This window comes from Nomascus leucogenys, chromosome 7b, assembly GCF_006542625.1.
Source record: "Nomascus leucogenys isolate Asia chromosome 7b, Asia_NLE_v1, whole genome shotgun sequence".
NCBI classification, from domain to species: Eukaryota; Metazoa; Chordata; class Mammalia; order Primates; family Hylobatidae; genus Nomascus; species Nomascus leucogenys.
Genome location: NC_044387.1, coordinates 73,309,461 through 73,333,119, shown reverse-complemented (window position 1 = coordinate 73,333,119; position 23,659 = coordinate 73,309,461). Strand labels below are relative to the sequence as shown.

General features: G+C 42.2%; 1 protein-coding gene across 2 annotated transcripts in view; it reads left to right on the top strand.

The window, feature by feature from the left end:
- Positions 1–1,781: 1,781 nt before the first annotated feature.
- Positions 1,782–23,659, top strand: part of TMEM154 (transmembrane protein 154) — a 54,816-nt gene continuing 32,938 nt past the window's right edge. The window contains exon 1 of one of the 2 annotated variants that reach the window (XM_003257843.3): positions 1,782–1,951. In XM_003257843.3, the coding sequence (XP_003257891.1) occupies positions 1,888–1,951 (64 nt within the window). In that variant the 5' untranslated portion in view covers positions 1,782–1,887. The remainder of the gene's footprint in view (positions 1,952–23,659) is intronic. The other variant, XM_012507973.2, reaches the window with a different exon arrangement.

Genomic DNA, 23,659 nt, shown 5'->3' with positions numbered 1-23,659 from the left:
GACAGTCTATGGTCCAATCCACAGATACCTGACTGCAAAAGCTTCCACAGGGAGCTGAAGTTTAAGATGAAAGAAACGAAGGCTGACAACGTTGCCCTTGCCAAACATTTGCCTCCAGCCTGGGATTCAACAATGTTTTAATAACATTTAATAATATTTTAATAGGGCATAAATGGTAAAATGGAGAGAACTCCCAAGCCCTGGGCCTGCTCTCTTGCACGTGTGTGTCACAGCTGCAGAAACACGTGCTTGTACAGGAATAATTGCCACCCCAACTCTGTACCAGCAGGTCTTGGAGCCCGTGGTCTATTCACATGCTCAGCAAGTGTTTAATTAATAGTTCTTTCTCTGTTGTTTTCAAATCAATCACCCCGTTTTGAACATGTCTATTTTCTCCTGCTGTTTGTTCTGTATTGTCACCTATGGTGCAAAAAGCATATTTTATCAAGAGTTGACTTAATTGCCAGTTTAAAACACTTCAGTGCATACTGTAAATCCATTAACAAACTGATCATTACATGAATCACCAACCTATTTCTTGTGGATAATAACTGCGATAAACAGTGACTAATGACACTGAAAAGCAGCAATGCATTAAAGAAAAAATTAACAGCTATGTCAGGGGCTAAGGATTTCCAGTCACCTCATATGTTTGCACCAACCAGATCACTGAAGACAAACGACGGGAAGTGGTGACTCAGATGGTAATGTGCAGGGAAAGGTTTAGAGATGAGATGTGTCTGATGCCTCAACACTACCCCTCTCTCCATCTGTCTGTCTCTCTTGGCACCACGGTTATGAAATTGCATTCTGAATGCTTAGGCCCTAAACCTAAATCAAGGGAAGGACCTCCAATAGAACACCCAACACACACTAATCTCCCCTGTATACTAGACATGACCTTTCTGTATTGTTTCGATTGGATAGGATTTCCACCATTATTCTATTTCAATTCAGTCCTGTTTGGTTTGTTGTCTGAGAACTTGATTGTCAAGTAAGAAGGAAGGAAGGTGAGATGCACCTACCTCCACCCTCAGAGCATATTCTCCTTTGGAAATGGACCTTGAAAAGATCATTTCTCTCTGGGGAAGCAGAACATAACCTTCAGGTGTGGGTGTGGCATCCACCTCCATGTGGCGTGGGCCTTGGTGGGAGGCGGGCATTGGGGGGTGGAGAAAGGAGAATGGGCCTGGCTAGAGAGAAGTGGTCTGGCAGTTTTCTGATGATGCAGTTGTCCCTGCTGTCTGGGCCTGCGCTATCCAACACAGCAGCCACTAGCCACTTGGAGTTATTAAAATTTTATAAAAATTCAATACAATTTAAAATGCCATCAGCACTAGCCTCATTTCAAATGCTCAGTGGCCAATGTGGCTGATACTGTATTGGACGGCACAGACTTGGAATATTTCCATCAGGGCAGAAAGTTCTACAGGACAGCTTCTTCCTAGGCTCTAGGCAGCCCCGGAGCCTCACCTGGGGGATAAGCAAAATCACAGAGTGAGAATAAGCAGAATCACAGAAATCACCTGGGGGGTAAGCAAAATCACAGCGTGTGGTCCAGGACCCCTCCCAGTCCCAGGTGCCGAATGACATCTGAGCAAGGGACTCTGTTGCCCCGGGGACGGTTTCAAAAGCTGGAGGCCGAGACTCCAAAGGGCTGGAGAGGCGTGCTAATAGAATCAGTGCTTCAACAGCAACTTCTCTTTTGCAATCCTTGCTGGTCTGACAGGCTTCTGCAGAATTACATCACTTCCTAAAAAACAGGCACACACCTCTCCTTCAAGTCAGCACCGACCCAAACAAGCAGGAAACAGGAAATGTTAACGTTTCAGAGAGGCTGCAGCCCGGCGCAGCATCCTGAGCGCGCCTCTCCCGAGGCGAGCGGACATGCAGGCTCCCCGCGCAGCCCTAGTCTTCGCCCTGGTGATCGCGCTCGTTCCCGTCAGCCGGGGTAAGCCGCCTCCACTTCCTACTCCTGGGAAGGAGGATCGCAAAAGCTGGTAGGGTGCCCGAGGCTACAGAACTCTGCCGGGGAGGGTGACACCCAGAAAATCTAATCCTTTCTGTGAAAGAAGTGGAGAAAATTAGAACTCCCTTTTTTGGGGGGTGGGATGGAGGGGGGACTTTGCTTATCGCTGCAGCTGTCTAATCTGGCTCCAGCTCTCTCACTTCATTTAACCCTCTTTCAGTCTTTGTCCTCTAGGATGTGTGCGTCCCTGTAATTTACCAGCTTTAATGGGCATGTTAAGAAAACCATAAACTTTTTGGCAGTTTATGTAAAAGAAAAAAAAAAGCTTCAATCGGCTGAAACAGAGACATGATTAATTTGCTTTTAATAGTGTGGGCTGAGAAGTCTGCTAGTTCCAAAATCTCCTGGAAAAACTGGGGTGTGAAAATTTACCACTAGAAAGCATACTAAGGAAACGACATAAACTTAAAAAAAAAAAAGGAAACGGGAAATTATCCGAAGAGCTACCAAAGAGCTGTGTTAGAGGGTATCCCCTCTAACACATCAAGTGAGCTCTCTCATCTACTTTTATTGCACCTTGTTACTTTTACAGATTTTTTTTTTTTGCATTGATTGTTACTAATGAAGATTTGTTTGAAAAAGTAATATGATTGGAGCCAATCAAAGGTATTGGAAAAAACAAAATATTGAATCTCATTATTATGGCTAAAAGCAACAACTGATTTACACCCTTGCCAGTTGCTACAACAAGCACAAGTACCCTCAGCTGCCTCTCTTGTTGACTTGCCCTTGGGCAGATACGCTCGCTCCCCATTGTTTCTGTCAATGAACACCTACTGCTTCTAGTGTAGGGCGGTATTTACCAAGCAAAAGGAAAGTTCTCAAGCTAAAGTTCTTTAGATAGAATGAGGGACATCAGCCACAACCTAACAGATGTGACAGCTTCCTGGAGGTCAGCAGCCAGCACCCAGCCACCCCACCCCATCAATTTCTCTTCCCCTGGGTGTTCTCCATGTGGTCCCCCAGGCATCTGAGGTAGAAAACAAAGTGGAAGGCAAATCATTCCAGCTGAAAAGAGGTCTCCTTAAATTGAGTTTAGTGTTCAGAGTGGGTTTGGAAGTTGATGTGTTGTTTTATGCCCAGTGTTTTGGAGCTGGAAGGGAACTTGAAGATGATGCAGCTCAAACCATACTGGGCACACAGGTGAAGAAACAGTTGTGGAAGAAGGGAGATGTCTGGGTCTTACTGCTAGTCAGCTCTCCTGGCTTCTACTCCAGAGTTCTTTGAGCTCCTCCACACCCCCACCACCACTCCCCCTCTCCCCCCTCCCAGCCCCCAAACCAATTACTGTCTCTGCCAAGAGCTCTGGAACCTTTTGTAGTAGGACATCAGGGAAGAAAAGCCTAGCCATCCTCCTTCCACTTCTTCTATTGCGCAACACTGCCACAGGTGCCTCAAACACTCCCTTAATACTAATTCATCTTGCCTGAACTTTTTTTTTAGCTTCTAAAAAATGATTGAGTCCTAGTGTCTGCAATTCAGGAGATGCGAAAAGAGAATCCAAAGAGACTCGGTTAAAGTTGCCTTTCTAACACCTGAATCTGATCATGCACATCTTGCCCCTTAAGGACCCCTCATTTATGCCCCTTCACTTGTTCCTCATTTTTGCTCCTTAGACTCTCACTGCAACCTCCTTCCCAGTGGCACCTCCTTCCAGCTGTCTTCCCACTCCGTGGCTCTTGCCTATAATGAATACATTCTTTTTCCTACCTAGCAAATTCTTATATCACCTTAAAGGGATCAAACTAAATGTGATCTCCTCCTTGATGTCTCCTTTCTCTGCCCCTTCCCTGGAGCTCTACTCGTACCTGCTGCTGTGCCCTCATAGACCTAAACTTCTGCTACTCACTTTGAACCATAATTGTGTCCATGCCTCCCAACTGGCTGTGAACAACTCCAGGGAAAATCCTCTGTAGTTCATCTTTGACTTTCCAAAATCCTGTAAGGGCTCAGTATAAATTAGAAAATAATTGTTGATAAATATGAAAATCATCCCTAGAATGGATATGAGGCTGATTACAAAAAAAAAAAAAAAAAAAAAAACCTGATAGCTCCTGTAAACAGGTAGTGTTGGAATGTAAAGAGAAGTCAAAGAGGAAAAGTTGCATTTCAGTAGAGTGCAGGGATTACCTAAATAATCCAACATGCTCATTGGGCCCTGCTGGGATTCCCAATGTCTGAAAAATGCCCACTTGCAAAAGCTGTTGAATAAAAGCTATGACTTTGAGATGATTCATCATGGAAAAGGTGATTTTAAATTAAAGATTTTTAAGATTAATGTACACTACTTTTAGCTAATATGCCTAAGGCTTCAGGATATGAGTTACTTTCTAGGTGTCACAGGTATATTTCCTTGAATTCTTCAAAAAATACCTGGGGATGTTTGTTAGAAGAATCCAACCTACTGAACGGCCTGACACTCTGTTTGTGAGTATACTCTGAGATGCATCTCAAATTAAGCCTTTATTAACAACGAGCAGGCAACATGAGATAATATCTGCAGTTGCATGAGACGAGCACTGTTACCTCTGAGTCAGCAACCTCTTCTCTTTTTAGAGATAGATAGCCTGACATAGAATTGAGTTCTACCCCAAGAGAAATAATTCACTTGGAAGTTAACAGGAGAGAAATAAGAAAGCAGCATTTCTGGGACTATAATCAAATGGGTGAGCACAGTTAAAGGAAAGCTTGGGCCTAGGTGTCTTGGCCAGTGTAGAATCATAAGAAAGTTCAAACTCAAGGAGATGTTCTGCTCATGGAGTGAAGCAGGGCAGGGGTGTTCCCATCTCTGTTCTTTATGCCCTGTCAGTGTCAGCTTAACACTATCAGAAAACCAAAAGCAATTTCCTAAATACCAAAAGCATGGGATTTATTAGTTGCTACAAGCAGAATTGTTGCAGAAGGGAGAGCTGAAGGCCATGAGGCAGAAACAAGGATGCTGTGACTGTTTTGGTGGCCAAACAGAGAAGAATGGGAGATTTTCTATGCTGGTTCAGAAGAATAAGAATTATATAAGTATTGGATGAATCTTGACAAGGAGAGAAAGAATAGTAGAAAATACTAGCTATGTAAGTAAGGCTACACATTCTGACACTGTGGTATCTCATATCTTATTTTAATGAACACGGCTGACATCTGCTATTTCCTGGGACAGTCCCAATTTCAAGTATTAATAACAATGGTAGCTAACATATATAGAACTCATTATAGGTCAGGCACTGTTCTAAACGCTACATACACTAACTCGTTTAATTCTCAGGACAACCTTATAAGGTGGGCACTATTATCCCTGTTTTTACATTTGAGAAAACTGAGGCACAGAGAGGCTAAGTGACTTGCCCAAGGTCACACAGCTAATTAGTGAATCTAAGTAAGATTCTGCCTCAGGAGTCCATACTCTAACCATACTCTATACTACCTCTGGGTTTCCAGGCTCTGCCAGGCTACTCGTCTAGTTTTGGGTTTAGAAAACTGTGGTTGTTGAACCTTTCCAGCTGTAGGTGCAGCACAGAACTCTTGGCGAGGCTTTGCGGTTGCTGCATGTCAATTATAGAGCTGCATTTGTTTGCACTGGGTCAGAGACTGGCTGACAGGAAGGGGAATGATGAGAGTTGGGTTAAAACTCAGACTGCTCAGGAGGAAGGGAGGGGCTGAAAGAGGTGCAGAGTGAGCACAAGAGAATCTGGGGATTTAAGACTAGAAGCAGGAAAAACAGAACGTTGAAGTCACTGGGTAAGAGGCTTCAGGGTGTGGGAACCAGCGAGGAGAAGAACAGCCTTATGTCAGGCAGTCACTGTGGGAGAGCCCTACTGAGAACTGGCCATTACGACCAAATACTCTCAGGGACTCCCCCAAAAAACAGACAGAGAGGATGAGCTTTAAAGTCCTTCTGTGTCTGAAATTTGGAATCCCAGGAAACCATAAGAGGGAAGATATTGACTGGGATGGGCTCAATTCTGTAATGAAACAGTGCAAACTGCAGCTTGCCTATTCGTATGTAGTTTGTACCACTCTCAAATGTTGGCAAAGACATGGAGAGACAGGAACTCTGCACTACTGGTCCAAGGGCAGATTAGTGCAATCACCTTGTCTATCTTGATGGTCGAGCCATCCATTGGGCTTTTAATTTTAGTCATCATTATTTGGCATTTCTAGAAAATTTGTTCTTTTTTTCTTTTTGAGACAGAGTTTCACTCTTGTTGCCCAGGCTGGAGTGCAATGGCATGATCTTGGCTCGCCGCAACCTCTGCCTCGCGGGTTCAAGCGATTCTCCTGCCTCAGCCTCCCGAGTAGCTGGGATTACAGGCATGCACCAGCACACCTGGCTAATTTTGTATTTTTAGTAGAGATGGGGTTTCTCCATGTTGGTCAGGCGGGTCTCAAACTCCCAACAGCAGGAGATCCACCCTCCTCGGCCTCCCAAAGTGCTGGGATTACAGGCGTAAGCCACCACGCCCGGCCTTGCCTCCCATTCTTGATGGAAATCCTGGGGGCCCTGAGAGCAGAACCTGGTACACCGAGAATGGCTCACCCTACTTAATGGAACCCCAAATCATCTGATCCCATCACCAAGGTACTATAAAGTGCTCTAAGCCCCAATTCTTTTCTAATATAACCCCAGCCTTGTCATCACAAACTAGGATTTGGAAGAAACTGAGACAGGGGTGTGCTTAAGGGAGCCCATGATTGGACCTCAGGCTTAATCCCCAGCCTTGAATGGGAAGTGGCAGGCATCAGAGGTCAGCTTCCAAGAGCTGCAGGAGGAAGCAACAAAGCCTCCATGAAGGGGTAAGCTGGCCAACCAGAGCCAGCAGTGGAGCCAAGCCAGGCGCCAGAAGTAGGTAACCAAGGAGACTGAACTGATTGCCCTCAAGAAAGAAGAAAGGAATAGAGCAATCCTAATTGAAAATCAGAGGAGGGACCAGGTTCCACAGGTGTCAGGATGATGGCAAGATCAGCCTGGGGAAGCTGACCTGACTCTGAACTTTTTTCTTATACCATGGTCTGAAGTTTTAGCTTTAACTCTTGACCCAGTGAATGGACAGGAGCTCCCTGAAAACATTATATAGCCTGTTATCTCCCTGGGCCCACACTTTTGTTGAGGAAATCCCCATTGGTAGATATAACTCTGAATTTCAACTTCCTCTAAGCATTTAAAAATATATATCTCTCCTAAGCCTTAGGCATTTTCTTGCTTTCTTGAGATTTCTTTATGCATTTAAAAGATTGCCTTTTATGTTTTATTCAACATTTCTAGGTGTTGCACATTGGGAGAATTTTCAGGTTACCACGTTTATCAGATTATATGAAAAAGGAAATTTTTCTATACAACCATTCTGGAGAATAATTTGGAAATATTACATAAGCAGAAGATGTTCATGTGCCACAATCCCAAGAACTGACTCCTAGCTCACTCACAAATGTGCAGTCAAAAGATACGGCTGAAGTTGCTGATGATAACATTGTTTGTAAAAATGAAGAACAAAGCAAAACAAAATGAAAGCAACCTAAATGTCTATCAACAAAAGGAAAAATAAAATTAAGTATAGTCACAGAATGAGTACAAGATAACAAGTAAAATTAATGAATTCCAGCCAAATGTATCAAGGTGAATCAGTCTCAAAAGTCATGTTGATACATGTATCAAATGTATAAAACCAAATGTATCAAAAGTCATGTTGACGAAAAAGTCAGTTAAAGATTATTATGCCACCAGGGATGGTGGCTCAGGACTGTAATCCCAGCACTTTGGGAGGCAGAGGCAGGCAGATCACTTGAGGTCAGGAGTTCGAGACTAGCTTGACCAATGTGGTGAAATTCCATCTCTACTAAAATTACAAAAATTAGCTGGGCATGGTGGTGCACGCCTGTAGTCCCAGCTACTCGGGAGGCTAAGGCAGGAGAATTGCTTGAACCTGGGAGGCAATAGTTGCAGTGAGCTGAGATTGTGCCACCTCACTCCAGCCTGGGCAACAGAGTGAGATTCTGTCTCAAAACAAATAAAGAAGTAAATAAAATTATTATGCAGAGGCGGGGTGGGAAAAAAAAAGATTATTATGCATAGAATAATTATACTTATTTAAACATTTTTAAACATCCAAAATTAAGCTATATATTGCATAGGGACATAGACATGTTTCAAAAGTGGGAATGATACACAGTAACTTTAGGACAATAATTACCTTTGATGAGTGACGAAGAGAAATGAGATCAGGGAGGGGCATAATGAGGGCTTCAATTATATCCAAAATATTGTTTCTGTCAGCAAAAAGATGGTAGTCCAGGGCTCAGTAAACTAAGACCCATGGGCCAAACCCAGCCAGCTTCCTTTATTTCCAAGCTAAGATTGATTTTTACATTTGTAAATGTTTATATCTTTAATGTTTATATAAATAAGTGCTTTCATAATAGCTGGTATTTGCCTCTTGGCCTGAAAAATCTAAAATGTTTACTCTCTAGCCTTTTAAGAGAAAGTTTGCCAACCTCTGCTCTTGTCAGTATGGAAAAATTTAAGATAATTAGGGGATGAGTGCCTTGTTATTTGTTAAATCATTCTCTATTCTTTTCAGTAGGTATACTTTCATAATGAAAAATAATGAGAGAGCCTGTGAGTTCTTCTTGCTCTTCTCCATCTTTCTTTTTCATGTCTCCCAGTCTCTTCGAAGATGGTCAATACACTCTTATTTTCTCACATTCCATTCATTTCTCAATCCTCTGCCATGTGGCTACTGTGTCAGGTACAGATTTCAAATCGCTCTGTCTCCATCACCAGTGCCTCCTAAAATCGAAACCCAAAAGACCCATTTCTGTGCTTATTTTATGTTTTTCTCCATAGCACTTGTCCTAATTAATCAGTGATTGCAGCTCTCTTATCCTTGATCTTCACGATGCTCTTTTCTTCTGGGTCTCCTACTGTGACTCTGATTGCTTCTTTCCAGTGTTTGGTTATGAATCTTTCTCTACCACCTGCTCATTTCATGTCAATGTTCTTTTCTTTTATCACTCCTTACACCAGTCCTGGGTCATGACAACCCTTTTCTTTGTTTTTTTTTTAAGGGTTTCACTTTGTCACTCAGGCTGTTTAGTACAGTGGCACGATCCTGGATTCAAGCCTCTGGGTTCAAGCAATCCTCCCACCTCAGCCTCCTGAATAGCTGAGACTACAGGCGCATGCCACCATGCCTAGCTAATTTTTGCTTTTTTTTTTTTTTTTTTTTTTTTTGTGGCGATAGGGTCTCTCTATGTTGCTCAGCTGGTCTTGAACTTTTGGGCTCAAGCCGTCCTCCCACTTAGGCATCCCAAAGCGCTGGGATTATAGGCGTGAGACATTGAGCCCAGCCACACCCACTTTCATCTCACTCCTGGGTTGAGGATTCCCAAATAACCACCTCCAGCCAGACCTATCTGCCCAACCTGGTATTTTCATCACCAGGTTTCCCTGGACATGTCACAGGGGCCTTCAACTCAGTTCCAAAACAATACTCATTCTTTGCTCCCTGCCAGTTCAGACTCCTGTGGGCTCTCACCTAGGCTGTTTTCTTAACTTCTTAACCAGTCTTCTTGCCTCTAGTCTCATCTCCAACCCATTTTCACATAACCTCCAGAGTGATGGTTCTGCAATAAAAATGGAATGATTTCCTCCTGTACTCATCCCTCAGTGGTTCTTCATCTCCTTGAGATAGAGTCCAATCCCCTTGGCATCATTACAAGCTAATGATGAGCTGGTCTTGAGTTCCTTTCCTGCTTTACATTCGCTACTTCCTGCTTCCCACCATGAACCCTATAATACAGCCACTTGAGTGTGCCAAGCTCTGTCAGGCCACTGAGTCTTTCTGTATGCTGTGCCCTCAACTGTAATGCCTTTCTCTTCCCTCTTTGCTTGGAGAACTCCCAAGGTTCAACTGACTGGTCCACTCCCCTGCATCAAATACCTGAGTACCCCTTAGCCCCAAATGCAATGAATGTCTTCTTCTCCCATGTGCTCATGAGACTTTGTATACAAACACATGATGGCTTTTATTAATCTGTATTATAATTACTGATTTGCATGCCATCGTCCCTACTTAACAGCCACTTCCCTGGGAGGCAGAAGCTGGTCTCATTCACCTTCACTTGCCAAAGCTTAGAATGGCGACTTGCACGTTAATAGGCACACAACAAAAGTGTAGTGGCTGACTCAATGAACGCATAAACAACATGAAATTTATCAAATGCCCCAAGATTTACTTGTATTTATGAGGAGATTATAATCATTTAAATAATAAAATCAAAATATAGCAATACTTGGATAAATGTTATTTTTAGTTAACCCAGCTTTATAATTTTATTCCAGAATATTAGCTAACTATCCCAAATCTTTTATTTATTTAGTTAGTTATTTTATTTTATTCTTATTTTTTTGAGATGGAGTCTCACTCTGTTGCCCAGGCTGGAGTGTAGTGGTGCGATCTCTGCTCCTGCAACCTCCGGCTCCTGGGTTCAAGCGATTCTCCTGCCTCAGCCTCCCGAGTAGCTGGGATTACAGGCACCTGCCACCAAGCCCAGCTAATTTTTTTGTATTTTCAGTAGAGATGGTGTTTTACCATGTTGACCAGGCCGGTCTCAAACTCCTGACCTCAAGTAATCTGCCCACTCTGGCCTCCCAAAGTGCTGGGATTACAGATTACAGGCGTGAGCCACTGCACCCGGCCTCCCAAATCTTTTAATGTATGAACAGTTCACTTCTGTCCCTTCAAACCAAAACAATTATTGCACTCCACCCCCACCAGCCTTCCTGGAGAAAATACTATGTAGCTGCAGAGAAAACGTTTTTACCCACCTTCTGAAAATATGAACACAAGTTCAGACCCAGAAAAATACACATTAAGTGGCAAAATTATTTACAGAAAGGACACACAGTTACAAGCATTTTGGGGAGACATTTGAAAGGAAAACAAAGGAAATACAAGTTCCATAGATACTTAACTTCAAGCCAGTAACAGCTGATTTGATAGCTTTAAAAATAACTAAACTTTGTGTAACATAAAACTCATGGGAAAATCTACTTCAGTTGTTGAGGAAAACACAGACATATTTCCTGAGTAATTAAAGAAGGTGGTTAAAAAAAGAGTTACCTAACAGAACAGTATTCTGGTAGTTGTTCTGCCATCTTTTCCTTAAAACCAATAAATCTAGTTTGTTTCTGAATTTTTTCTATGTTTCATATGAGTTAAAACCATCGTTGTTATTTTCTACTTCACACTACGCTGTAATTTTCAGAAACGGGATTCCAATGGTTGCCAAGGTTTGCTGACATGTTATTATTCCCTGACAACACTAAATTCATTCATTTAAAAATTGATTTATTCTTTTCTAAGACTTATACTTGTTTGCTTATTTGTTTATGATTAAGATTGCCAAATTTAGCAAAAAAAAAATAGGACAACCAGTTAAATGTGAATTTCAGATAAGCAATGCTTTTCTTTAGTATAAGGATGTCCTTTACGATTTAGTATAAGTATTTAGTACAAATATTACATGGGACATACTAATACTAAAAATGTTTCATTGTTTATCTGATACTCAAATTTAACTAGGCATCCTGTATTTTACCTAGTAATTTTATTTTGGATTATGATTATCTTTTATCAGGCAAAGACCATCTCTGTGTTGGTTCTGGTTCATCACTAACGTCATAGACATGTTGGTTATGTACTGCTACATATTAGAATAATATTTAGGCTGAGTCCTAGATCAACCATTCAAATAAAAAGAGACCATTTCTGAAAAAAAAATACTGATAATTACATAGAATAAAACCAGGAATTCAAGAGCAGATCAACTTTTTAAAAATCTATGAATGTAATCACATTAAAAACTAAGTTAGGAAAAAATAAGTTTGTATTAATAAATGCACAAGAGAGATTGACAGAGTGAGACTAGCACCACATCGACAGCTCCAGCCACGATAGGAAAATTCAGAGTGCTTGAGCCTTGGAGGCTGTTCAGGATGGAAAGGCAGGATTGATTCTCTTTGAAGGTAAAATAGGACCAGAAGCCCAGTTGCTTTAGGGATCTGTTCGGGGCTTAACTGATCCAAGGAAATGCGACCCACGATTCTTCAAAACCTCAGCAACTTGTTTCCTTCTTCAGCCTCTTGTAGGAAAGCATCAAACGCTGTTGCTCCTATGCTCCTGCTTAGGCTGGCGACGGGGACTCTGGTGCACATCCTCTCCCTGTTGTTCCTCCTTCACCCTTGGTGGTGACCAAGCCCCTGGGGTGGCAGCCCACAGCGTTCCCTGGTTTCCTGTTCTTTAACTTATCACGAGCACACACCTACCAGTTGTTGTTTTGTTTGTCTCTGTCTTCCAGTTTTTCTCTCTGGCAATGCTGAGCTTGTGCTGAGCTGAGCAAGGAGTGGGATGCCCATGTACCCCATGAAAGAGCTCTTCACCTATGGAATGGGGTGGCGGTGTCTTCCCACCCTGCCTCAGAGGCCAGGGAGACAGCAGATGTCTTGAGGCAAGGGCATGGCTGGGAGTATCTGTTTTCTTTTTTTTTTTTTTTTTTTTTTTTTCTGAGACGGAGTCTCGCCCTGTCACCCAGGCTGGAGTGCAGTGGCGAGATCTCGGCTCACTGCAAGCTCCGCCTCCCGGGTTCACGCCATTCTCCTGCCTCAGCCTCCAAAGTAGCTGGGACTACAGGCGCCCGCCACCATACCTGGCTAATTTTTTTGTATTTTTAGTAGACACGGGGTTTCACCGTGTTAGCCAGGATGGTCTCGATCTCCTGACCTCGTGATCCGCCCGTCTCGGCCTCCCAAAGTGCTGGGATTACAGGCTTAAGCCCCCGCGCCCGGCCAGAGTATCTGTTTTCAAGTTACTCTTTTCAATTGTAATTTTGAAATTGGCCCTTGAAAAGAAGAAATGTAATAAAATAAGTAGAAATACAATAAAATTGGGAAAGTATTCAGTTTGGCAATAACGATCATTTAATAATCTTTTTTTCATTTCAAAGCACTTTCATGTTGCTTATCTCATTGATGGTACGAAGGACTTTTTTAAAGTTTAAAATGTGTTTGTATTCTGTCTCCTAAAAATACACATTCTTTAAAACTGCCAGGTGCTACAGGCTACTGTAGGATTCCAGTGTATAAAAAGGTAGTCAGGTGGTCAAAAATGCAGCTTCCCCAAGTGAGTGACTTCAAACCAGAAACAGCCTTGGGGCCTGAGCAAATCTGATTAAATGTGAGCAAGCTTCCTCTTGAAAAGACATCAAAATAAAAGTTTAAATGAAAAAGACATTGGAACATTGTGGGTCTCCCCACTGTAAAACATGTTTTAATCTGATAGTAAATTACAGTTGCAGGTGTGCTTCTCAATTCAAGGAGGTAAAAATACAACAAACCCTCAACAAGTAATTTCCCAGAGCAGACTACTGGCTGAAAGTGTTTTACCAGACAACCTCCTCAAAACTGGAAAAAAGAATCCTTTCTTTATGTTCTTTTGATGCAAGGCATCATCACCTCTAGTTATCTGGTGGCTGAAGAGAAAAAGTGTACAAAACACAGGCATTGCTTGATGATCTCAAATACCTTTCTATTCTTACAAGCTGCCATTAACCTTCAATGCTTCTGCCTTGTATCTGTTCAACCACCTATTTATTCTGTCCATATGTTCTTCAAGTAAATTAGTCAGAAAAAAAATTAGGTGAAGGCTTTCACTTAATAAAATTGGCAAATATGTAGAACAATTGAGCTTATAAGAAAGCAGCAATCCCTCCTCTTCTCGAGTCCTGGTCCCAGACAGAATCAAGTCACCTGACATTTACATGGGGGCAAATGCATGAACCACCCTTATTGCTCCTGCCAAAAAAACTATAAACATGAAATCTCATCATTTAGGATGCATAAGTTGTTATTAAGCAATTCCTCCATTCCCTAGTATGTTTGAAAAATTTAGATGGCTTTTTGAAAGAAAACCACTTTAGATTTCTTTTTCTTTGTGAATAGAGATACACCGTGTATGTATGACTGAAAGGAAGTTGTTAGGGGAAGGAGGAGATCAGACTCTGGCGAAAAAGGTGAGAGCGTGACTGGCAATTTCATCACAGACCCACCAGGCCTATTGGACATTTCCTTCAGTCATTCCTTCCACACACAGCAGATGGGGTTTCAGGTGCTGGGGTTACGTACAAAACAGTGAAGGAGACAGATGGTAGACAAGCACACAAATGAAGTAATTCTAGATAATAAATAATAAGTTAGTACCTTTTGGAAATGAACTAGAGAAAAGTACAGAGCACTTCAGAGCAGCATCTGTAGTCCATGAGCATCGGTGTCCTTGTAGCACTGTCTGCAGTCCATGAGCAATGGTGTCCCATCACCACCATCTATAGTCTGTGAGCATTGGTGTCCCAGTGCCACTGTCTGTGGTCCATGAGCAACAGTGTCTCAGTGGTGTCATCCATCCACTTGGAGTTAGTGTCTCTATGCAAACACAACCTCCCACAGCCAGGCTGTGTCCTGAAGAGTCTGGCATGGTTATTCTTATTTTAGTCTCATTCTGTCCCTGACCACATCACAGTCAGATTCCACAGATGCTGAACAATTGATTTTTAAAAAGAGATCAACTGAAGAGTTAAACTGTTTAACGGTGCATACTCCAAAATGCAAATTCTGGTAGGACTTGGTGGCTCATACCTGTAATCCTGGCAGTTTGGGAGGCTGAAGCAGGAGATTGCTTGAGCCCAGTAATTTGAGACCAGCCTGGGTAACGAAGTGAGACTCCCTGTCTCTACAAAATTTAATTTTGTTCCCAAAGCCTTCTGTGGATGGTTCTCTAATCACATTTAAAACTAATGAGGACTGTCTTCATGAACAATGGCAAATTAAAATAAAGTCCACTCAGTTATTATTTAACTCAGTCATTCTCAACCTAACATACATACTTACTAGAGTTATTTGGGGGAGCTTTTAAGAAATACTGTTACCTAGGCCACACCCCCAGATATTCTCAAATAACTAATTTGGTTAGGGCTTTAAAAACTTCCCAGGTGATGCTGATGCACAGTAAATGTGGAGAACAACAACAGGTGTGACTGATAAATAGACACAACTAAATGAGATTGTTTGAGCAACTTCAACCAGTATGCCCTGCAGACCAGCAGCATCAGCACAACCTGATTACTTGTTCAAAATGCAAATTCTTGGGGCTGGGCGCGGTGGCTCACGCCTATAATCCCAGCACTTTGGGAGGCCGAGGCGGGCGGATCACGAGGTCAGGAGATCGAGACCATCCTGGCTAACACGGTGAAACCCCGTCTCTACTAAAAATACAAAAAATTAGCCAGGCGAGGTGGCGGGCGCCTGTAGTCCCAGCTACTCGGGAGGCTGAGGCAGGAGAATGGCGTGAACCCCGGGGGGTGGAGCCTGCAGTGAGCCGAGATCTCGCCACTGCACTCCAGCCTGGGCGACAGCGAGACTCCATCTCAAAAAAAAAAAAAAATGCAAATTCTGGTAGGACTTGGTGGCTCATGCCTGTAATCCTGGCAATTTGGGAGGCTGAAGCAGGAGGATCGCTTGAGCCCAGTAGTTTGAGACCAGCCTGGGTAACAAAGTGAGACTCCCTGTTTCTACAGAAAATGCAAAAATTAGGCGTGGTGGCACACGTCTATAGTCCCACCTACTTGGTGGGCTGAGGTGGGAGGTTTGCTTGAGCCCAGGAGTGCAAGGCTGCAGTGAGCCACGTTCATACCACTGCACTCCAGGCTGGGCAACCGAGTGAGACCCTGTCTCAAAAAGAAAAAAGCAAATTCTTGGGCCCCCTCCCAGACCTATTACATCAGAAACTATAAGACTACGCCCAGCAATCTGTGTTTTAAGAAGGGCTGTAGGTGTTTCCAGTACACATTAAGGTTTGAGGACCACTGGCTTAAAGCACCGATCAAAGCTATTGCTGATAGCTGTTCTATTAGCCATAACACTTTCTGGATATGCAGGGTTTAAACCCTGGCATGCATCTCACTAATGCAGGCTTATTCAGGAAGGTGTGATGGTCACAGCCCTGTCTCATATCCTAGCTAGACTCTTCCAGGTTCTTGAAACTTCAGTGATGATTTTTAAGCTATTGTGTTCTGGTGATAGAGTTGGCAGCTGCTAGGCAAGCCTTTGGCATCCAACTCCTTGACCTCGATTTTTCTCAAATTCACCAAGGAGCATAGAGAACAAGACAGGGAATGATCTGGTGTGGCTCAGGGGAGGCCAGAAGTGGGCAGGGTCTAGAGAAGTGAGTCTCAACTTCAGCTGCGTCCTGGAGCCACAAGAACTGTAAAAATTATTGAGACCTGGGTTCTACCCCTAAATATTTTGATTGATTGATATTTAGAACAGGGTCTTGCTCTGTTACCCAGGCTACAGTGCACTGGTGTGATCATAGCTCATTCAGCCTTGGACTGGACTCAAGTGATCTTCCTGCTTCAGCGTCCCTAGAAGCTGTACCCTCAGGTATTTTGATGTAATGAGTTTGGGGTATGGTGTGGGCATCAGGTTATTGAAAGATGCCTCAGTGATTCTATGTGCAGACTAGGCTGAGAACCACTGGAAGACTTCTTGGTTTGTTTTTCTCTCCTCCTTCTAACGATAATCAGGCTCTTTGTTGTATACTGAGGTACAGAAAAGAATGAAAAGGAGTCAGGCTTTTGGGTTTGATTTCTTGATCATCCTGAAATTCAAACATGTCAGTTACTCCACAAAGCAGGGAAGAGTTTGAAGGCTTGACATCTGACATGTTTTCTTTCATTTCACCATCTTAACTATAAAATTGTTTAAATAATTTGCACATGGAGTTCACATAATTGACAAATGAAAGAATGGGGCATCTGATTGTGGTCCAACATGCTTCACGACATCCTGAGTTTAGTAGTATTCTCTTGTCATTGTTTTATTTCACATTGTATTATTAATGTGACAGTCTTTCAGTCAATTTATAATACTTTCTTCTAACTTTAAAAGCTACAGCTTGGTTGCAGTTTTTTAACATGTTTTTGTGTTTATTAATTAAGCTTCAAAAAAATTTTACTTTAAATTCCAGTGTGCAGGTTTGTTACATAGGTATATGTGTGCCATGGCAGTTTGTTACACCTATCAACCCATCATATAGGTTTTAAGCCCTGCATGCATTAGGTATTTGTCCTAATGCTTTCCCTCCGCTTGCACCCCACCCCCCGACAGACCCCAGTGTGTGTTGTTCCCCTCCCTGTGTCCATGTATTCTCATTGTTCACCTCCCACTTATGAGTGAGAACATGTGGTGTTTGGTTTTCTGTTCCTGTGTTAGTTTGCTGAGAATGATGGCTTCCAGCTTCATCCATGTCCCTGCAAAGGGCCTGATCTCATTCTTTTATATGGTTGCATAGTATTCCATGGTGTGTATGTACCACATTCTCTTTATCCAGTCTATCATTGATGGGCATTTGGGTTGGTTCCATGTCTTTGCTATTGTAAATAGTGCACGTACGTGTTGGTTGCACATTTGTTTCACTTTCAGAAAAAGAGAAGTTAGCTAGTTTGCTTCCTGGAGAAGCAGAGTCATTTCCACTTAGTGATGATGCCCTGAGCAGGGATAATGCAGACACTGTGCAGCCCAGCTGTTGGGGCTACCAAGCGTTACCTCAAACATTTCTTCTCATTTACAAGGATTTCCCCATACATCCTCACCAGATGTGTGAAAGATGAGTCCCAGATATGTTTGCGTGAATATTGTCAATAAGTATGTGTAAGTGACTCTCTACACTGTGCAGTTTATTATCGGCTGATCTTAAGATTTTTGGATTAACAATAAAGTGAAGTATTGCAGCTTAGTTTCATCATTCACATGACTGACCACTTCCATTATCTCTTTAAAATGCTACATTATCTGAGCAGAGAAAAAGAGAAATGGTGAAATGGAGGGAGACTTCCTGGGAGAGTTTGTGTTGGGGTCACTTGAGATGACTGTGACTTGGCCACCTAACAGGAATGGCTTCTGCCAAATCTGCAGCTTATGAGCCACCAGCCTCGGCCCTCACACCCAGTGATCTGGGAGTTTGGTCCCATGCAGGGCGTGAAGCCACACAAGACTGACCTTTACCCACCTTTCTGCTTCTAACCTGTTGTCTTCCTTATTTCTTCTCTTCTATTCTTTTGCTTGTTAATTCCTCTTTCTTTGCCCTCTCACCCTGTGTCCTATTTCTGTCTTCTGCAGCTTTGCTAGTTTTACCTCTAGCCCCACCTCTTTTACCCTGAAATATGCCCAAATTTAGATAAGGAAGTAAAGTAGCAGTAAAATGAGGAAGTTATACCAGGCAGATTAACCTTCTGGGGAACAGCAGAGAAACAGGCAAGTACAGAGCTGGGGGGAAAGAGAACAGGCCATGGATGAAGAAAATAACAAAGACACAAATACCTGGCCTGCGGGTGGTGCTTTATGGCTCCTAAAGCATTTTAACAGTTCTTATTTCACTTACTTTCGTATGAACACTATGGGCTAGACACAGCAGAAGGCCTACTTTTTTGGCTTTTAGGAAATGGATAATTAGAGAGGGAGGGAATTCTTCCCAGGCCCCAAGGGTGCAGAGGGCAGCAGCCAGTCTCAAGCCTAGCTCTTCTGAATTCAAATCCTGTCTTCCTTCCATGATGCTATGGTTATGTCCTTGGAGTCCTGGAGCACAGCACAGGAAGTACCACTGGGTGTTCTGGGGGGTTCACCTCCAGACTTATTTCCTGAAAGAGAGTTCTGCCTTCCTCCCAGTGGCTGGACTCCCAAGGTTGTAAAAGGTCACTTTCACCCAAGAAGCCCAGGATGCCGCCCGCAGGAAATCTCCATGGATGATTATGGGCCTTAGTCAGTGTTTCTTTCAACACAGTGGTTTTAGGGGGCCCCATGTCCACTGGATTAAGAGTGGCTGTTAACCCATAGGCCATGGGAGGGACACCTGTCATGTTTTGGGGAAAAATCCCTCGAGCTGCCCTCTGCATCCATACTTTTGTGGCCTTTGGCACCTCCTCTGGTTTCCACCTTGTTGGTGTACACTTCTGATTTTCTTCCTAACTCTTACCCTTGTCACCTTGGCAACCCACTCCTGGCTGCTGATCTGATTCTATGGCTCATCTTTGTTTGCCAGCCCCCCTTTTGATGACATTTGATTCCTCCTTGCACAAACTCTTGGAGCTGATCCCCAGTGTTTTCAACTTTCCTCCCTTTGACATCCCAGACTCCCTGCACACCCGGTTCTTCCCTTAGTTTCTGCCAATTCTTATTATGTGAAAACTGGAGTACTAGGTTTGTCTTAGAGAATTTTTCAGATCAGACCACCAAGAGTAGTTTGATGCTGTCCCCCCCTACCCTGCACCTAACACCCTCTCATGCTCTCTCCATTTTTAGATACACTGTAGAACGTGCTTGCCTATGTGCAAACTGAAGGATGAACAGAGGTTTATTGCAGTATTGTTGGAAACACAACAGAACTTAAATCTCTATCAATAGGAATAGATTATAATACATTCAAACAATGGGGAAAAAAGCTCTCTATACAGTCGTGGAATGATCTTCAAGTAAAATTTTAAGTGAAAAAAGCAAGGGGCAGAAAGTATATACATTGTGCTACCATTTGTGTCAAAACAAGAAAACAGGAAACAATACTTATACTTGTATATGCATAGAGTTTCTGTCAAAGGAGCAGAAACAGTGGTTACTTCTGGGGAAGGAAACTGAGTAACCTGGGGAAAGGGTGGTAGTGAAACTTCCTTTCTGAACTAAGTACCATGTGCAGATTACCTATTCAAAAACTTTACTTAAAAACAAGGTAGAACACTTTGGAATCAACAGAGATGTGGAAATAGATGGGACCTTGGGGATCACTCCTCAATTGTACAGATTAGAGCATTAAGTCATTAAGGGAAAAGTAATTTGTCCAAATTCTATAAGTACAAAGTGACAGAGCTATGACCAGACCCTCATCTGTTATTTGTCACCTATGCTTGAAGAAATGCACCTTCAAAACCCAGTAGAAATTAACAATGTAAATGACAGGATTGCACCCCAGGGCAAGACATTCAAGATTCAGTTTCTTCATCTGTAAAATGTGGGCAATAAAGTTGTGAAGATCGAATTAGATAGCACATGTTTATCCTAGCAGCTAGCACATACTAAGCATTCAATACATCCCAGTTACTGTTATTTATTATTTCGAAGCTATCATAGAGTTGGGGGAAGAGAGAGTGAGAGAGAGAGAGAGAGAATGAGAACAATCCCTTGATTCTCATTTAGCCACTAGAGAATCTGAGAGAGCAAATGATGCTTAATGCGGAAAACACATGTGAGGGCATGTGGGAGAGGGCATTGCAGAGAGAACGTTCAGCCTCTTTAACTCCACCGTTCCACCAAGGGCCACCTGTGAACAGCGTTGTCTCATGCTGAAAAGTAAATGTACACAGTCCAGGACCATCTGGTATGCTTCTTTCCGTTTCTCTTTTATTCCCGATTGTCTAGATGTCCCCATTATTCTTGTTAGCTTGTTTCCTTTCCTATTTTCTCTTTTCCCGGGGCCACGGGTCAAATGGTGACTAAGAGTGCAAAGTGTTCCTCTAGGGACTTCATTCACCTTCCTCAGAGAGGCGCTGAAAAGACCCTGTCCTTCTGGGCAGTTTTGCTGGCAACGCATCTGAGCTGAGGAGCCTTAGCATGAGCCCCAGCAAAGCCGAGGTTTCTGGGAACCCTTTCCTCTGTCCTGTCTTCTGCCAGAAAGCCACCTCCTAGTATAGGCAGAGGAATGGGAGCAGGAGGTTCCCTCTCATTCACCACTTTATGGCCAAACTTGATGATTTGCAAGCATTGCATTCCTCCCTGAGGGAGGGAAAACTCTGTGTGGGGTTATAAGCTCTGGTTCTGCCATCGGCCCCCTGGTTTCAAATCGTCACTCCTCCATGTGAGCTCTGTGATCTTGGGCAAGTTGTGTAACCTCTTTGCCCTAATATCTATCTGAAAAAATGGTGAGGACAAAATGAGATAATCAATAATCTGGGTACAAGGCAGAGCATAGAGATTGGTTCTTTTTTTTTTTTTTTGTGAGCAACATGGCTGTTTATTTCACCTGGGTCGAGATTGGTTCTTAGTAAATTCTCAAAAAAAGACGCTGAAATAGTAACAGCAGCTACAGCATTCATAGAAGTAACCAAAAGAAGTAAAGTGAGGGGGGCGGGGTCTGGATACTCAAGGAAGATTCACTGACCTCTAGGTAAAAGGATTATTACCACCAACCGCACCAACCACCAACCCCATTCCCCACCCCACACCCAACCTCATCATACCCATATGTACCAGTCTTCACTGGCCAAGGTTACCAGTGAAAATGCTATTTGATCTGGCTGCAGTAGTTCTCCAAGCAGAATCATTTTAATGAGGAGGTTTTCTTTACTAGTTCAGGGTGGTACATAATATATCAAAGGCTTTAACATATATGTGAATACATTATTGACTTACCCAATTTTAAAGACTTAAAAAGTAGTCCCCCCTTATCCACAGTTTTGTTTTTCGTGGTTTCAGTTACCCATGGTCAACCATGGCCAAAAATAGTACAGTACAATAAGACATTTTGAGAGAGAGAGAGATCATATGCACATACTTTCATTATAGTATATTGTTGTAATTGTTCTATTTTATTACTAGTTATTCATTGCTTACTGTGCCTAATTTATAAATTAAACTTTATCATAGGTATGTTTAGAAAAAAACACAGTTTATGTGGGGTTCAGTACTACCCATAATTTCAGGCCTCTTCTGGGGCCTTGAAACATGTTCTGCTTGGATAATGGGGGACTACTGTAAATGTAGGACAAAGCCACTTAACTCAGAAGGCAGAGATCAGTAAGTGGTAGATTTTTATTGACACATAATATTTTACATACTTATAGGGCACATGTGATATTTTTTGTTACATGGATAGAATCTATAATGATTAAGTCAGTGTATTGGGGGTATCCATCACTTTGAGTATTTATCATTTCTATGTGCTGAGAACATTTCAAGTCCTGTCTTCTAGCTACTTTGAAATATAAAATATATTATTGTTAACTACAGTCATCCTACTCTACTATTGAACGTTATAATTTATACTGTCTATCTAACTGTATGTTTCTACCCATTAACCAACCTCTCTTCTTCCCCCACTCTTACCCAAACACCCTTCCAAGCCTCTGATATTTATAATTCTCCCTCTACCTTTGTAAGATCAACTTTTTTAGCTCCCACATATGAGCGAGAACGTAAGATATTTGTCTTTCTGTGCCTGTCTTATTTTACTTAAAATAATGACCTCCAGCTCTATCTATGTTGCAGCATAAGATATGATTTCATTCTTTTTTATGACTGAATAGTATTCCATTGTGTATATATACCACATTTTCTTTATCCATTCATCCATTGATAGATACTTCGGTTGATTTTTTATCTTGGCTATTGTGAATAGTGCTGCAATGAACATGCGAATGCAATTATTCCTTTGATATATTGATTTATTTTCCTTTGGATAAATGCCCAGTAGTGAGATTGAGGATTGTATGGTAGTTCTCTTGTTAGTTTTTTGAGAAATTGCCATACTGTTTTCCATAGTGGCTGTACTAATTTACATTCCCACCGACAGTGTGTAAGAGTTCCCTTATCTCTGCATTCTTGCCAGCATCTACTGCTTTTGCCTTTTCAACAATAACCTTTTTTTTTTTCTTTTGAGATGGAATCTTGCTCTGTCACCCAGGCTGGAGTGCAGTGGTGTGATCTTAATTCACTACAACCTCCAGCTCCTGGGTTGAAGTGATCCTCCTGCCTCAGCCTCCCAAGTAGCTGGAACTACAGACTTGTGCCACCATGCCCAGCTAGTTTTTGTATTTTTAGCTGGCCAGGCTGGTCTCAAACTCCTGACTTCAGGTGATCCTCCTGTCTTGACCTCCAAAAATGCTGAGATTATAGGCATGAGCGACTGTGCCCAAAAATAACCATTCAATGAAATGATATCTCATTGTAGTGTTGATAGTTTGTTTTTTGTTTGTTTTTAGTCTCTATTTCATTTAGTTCTGCTCTGATCTTTATTATTTCTTTCCTTCTACTAATTTTGGGTTTGATTTGCTCTTGCTTTTCTAGTTCCTTGAGATGCATCACTAGATTGTCTGTTTAAAATCTTTCTACTTCTTTGATGTAGGTATTTGTTACTATAAACTTCCCTCTTAGCACTGCTTTTGCTGTATCCCATAGGTTTTAGCATGGTGTGTTTCCATTTTTATTTGTTGCAAGCCTTTTTAAAAAAATTTCCTCCTTAATTTCTTTCTTGACTCGGTGGTCATTCAGGAGCATGTTATTTAATTTCCATGTATTTGTACAGTCTCCAAAGTTGTTCTTATTATTGACTTGTAGTTTTATTCCATTGTGGTCTGAGAAGATATTTGATATGATTTCAATTTTTAAAAATGTGTTGAGCTTGTTTTGTGTTCTAACATTGTTTTCATGATGATAAATGTTGTTCTTTTGCTTCTCAGTGGACTCCCTTAAGCGTTTCTTTTAGGGCCAGTCCAGTGGTAATGAATTCCCTCAGCTTTTGCATGTCTGGGAAAGACTTTGTTTTTCCT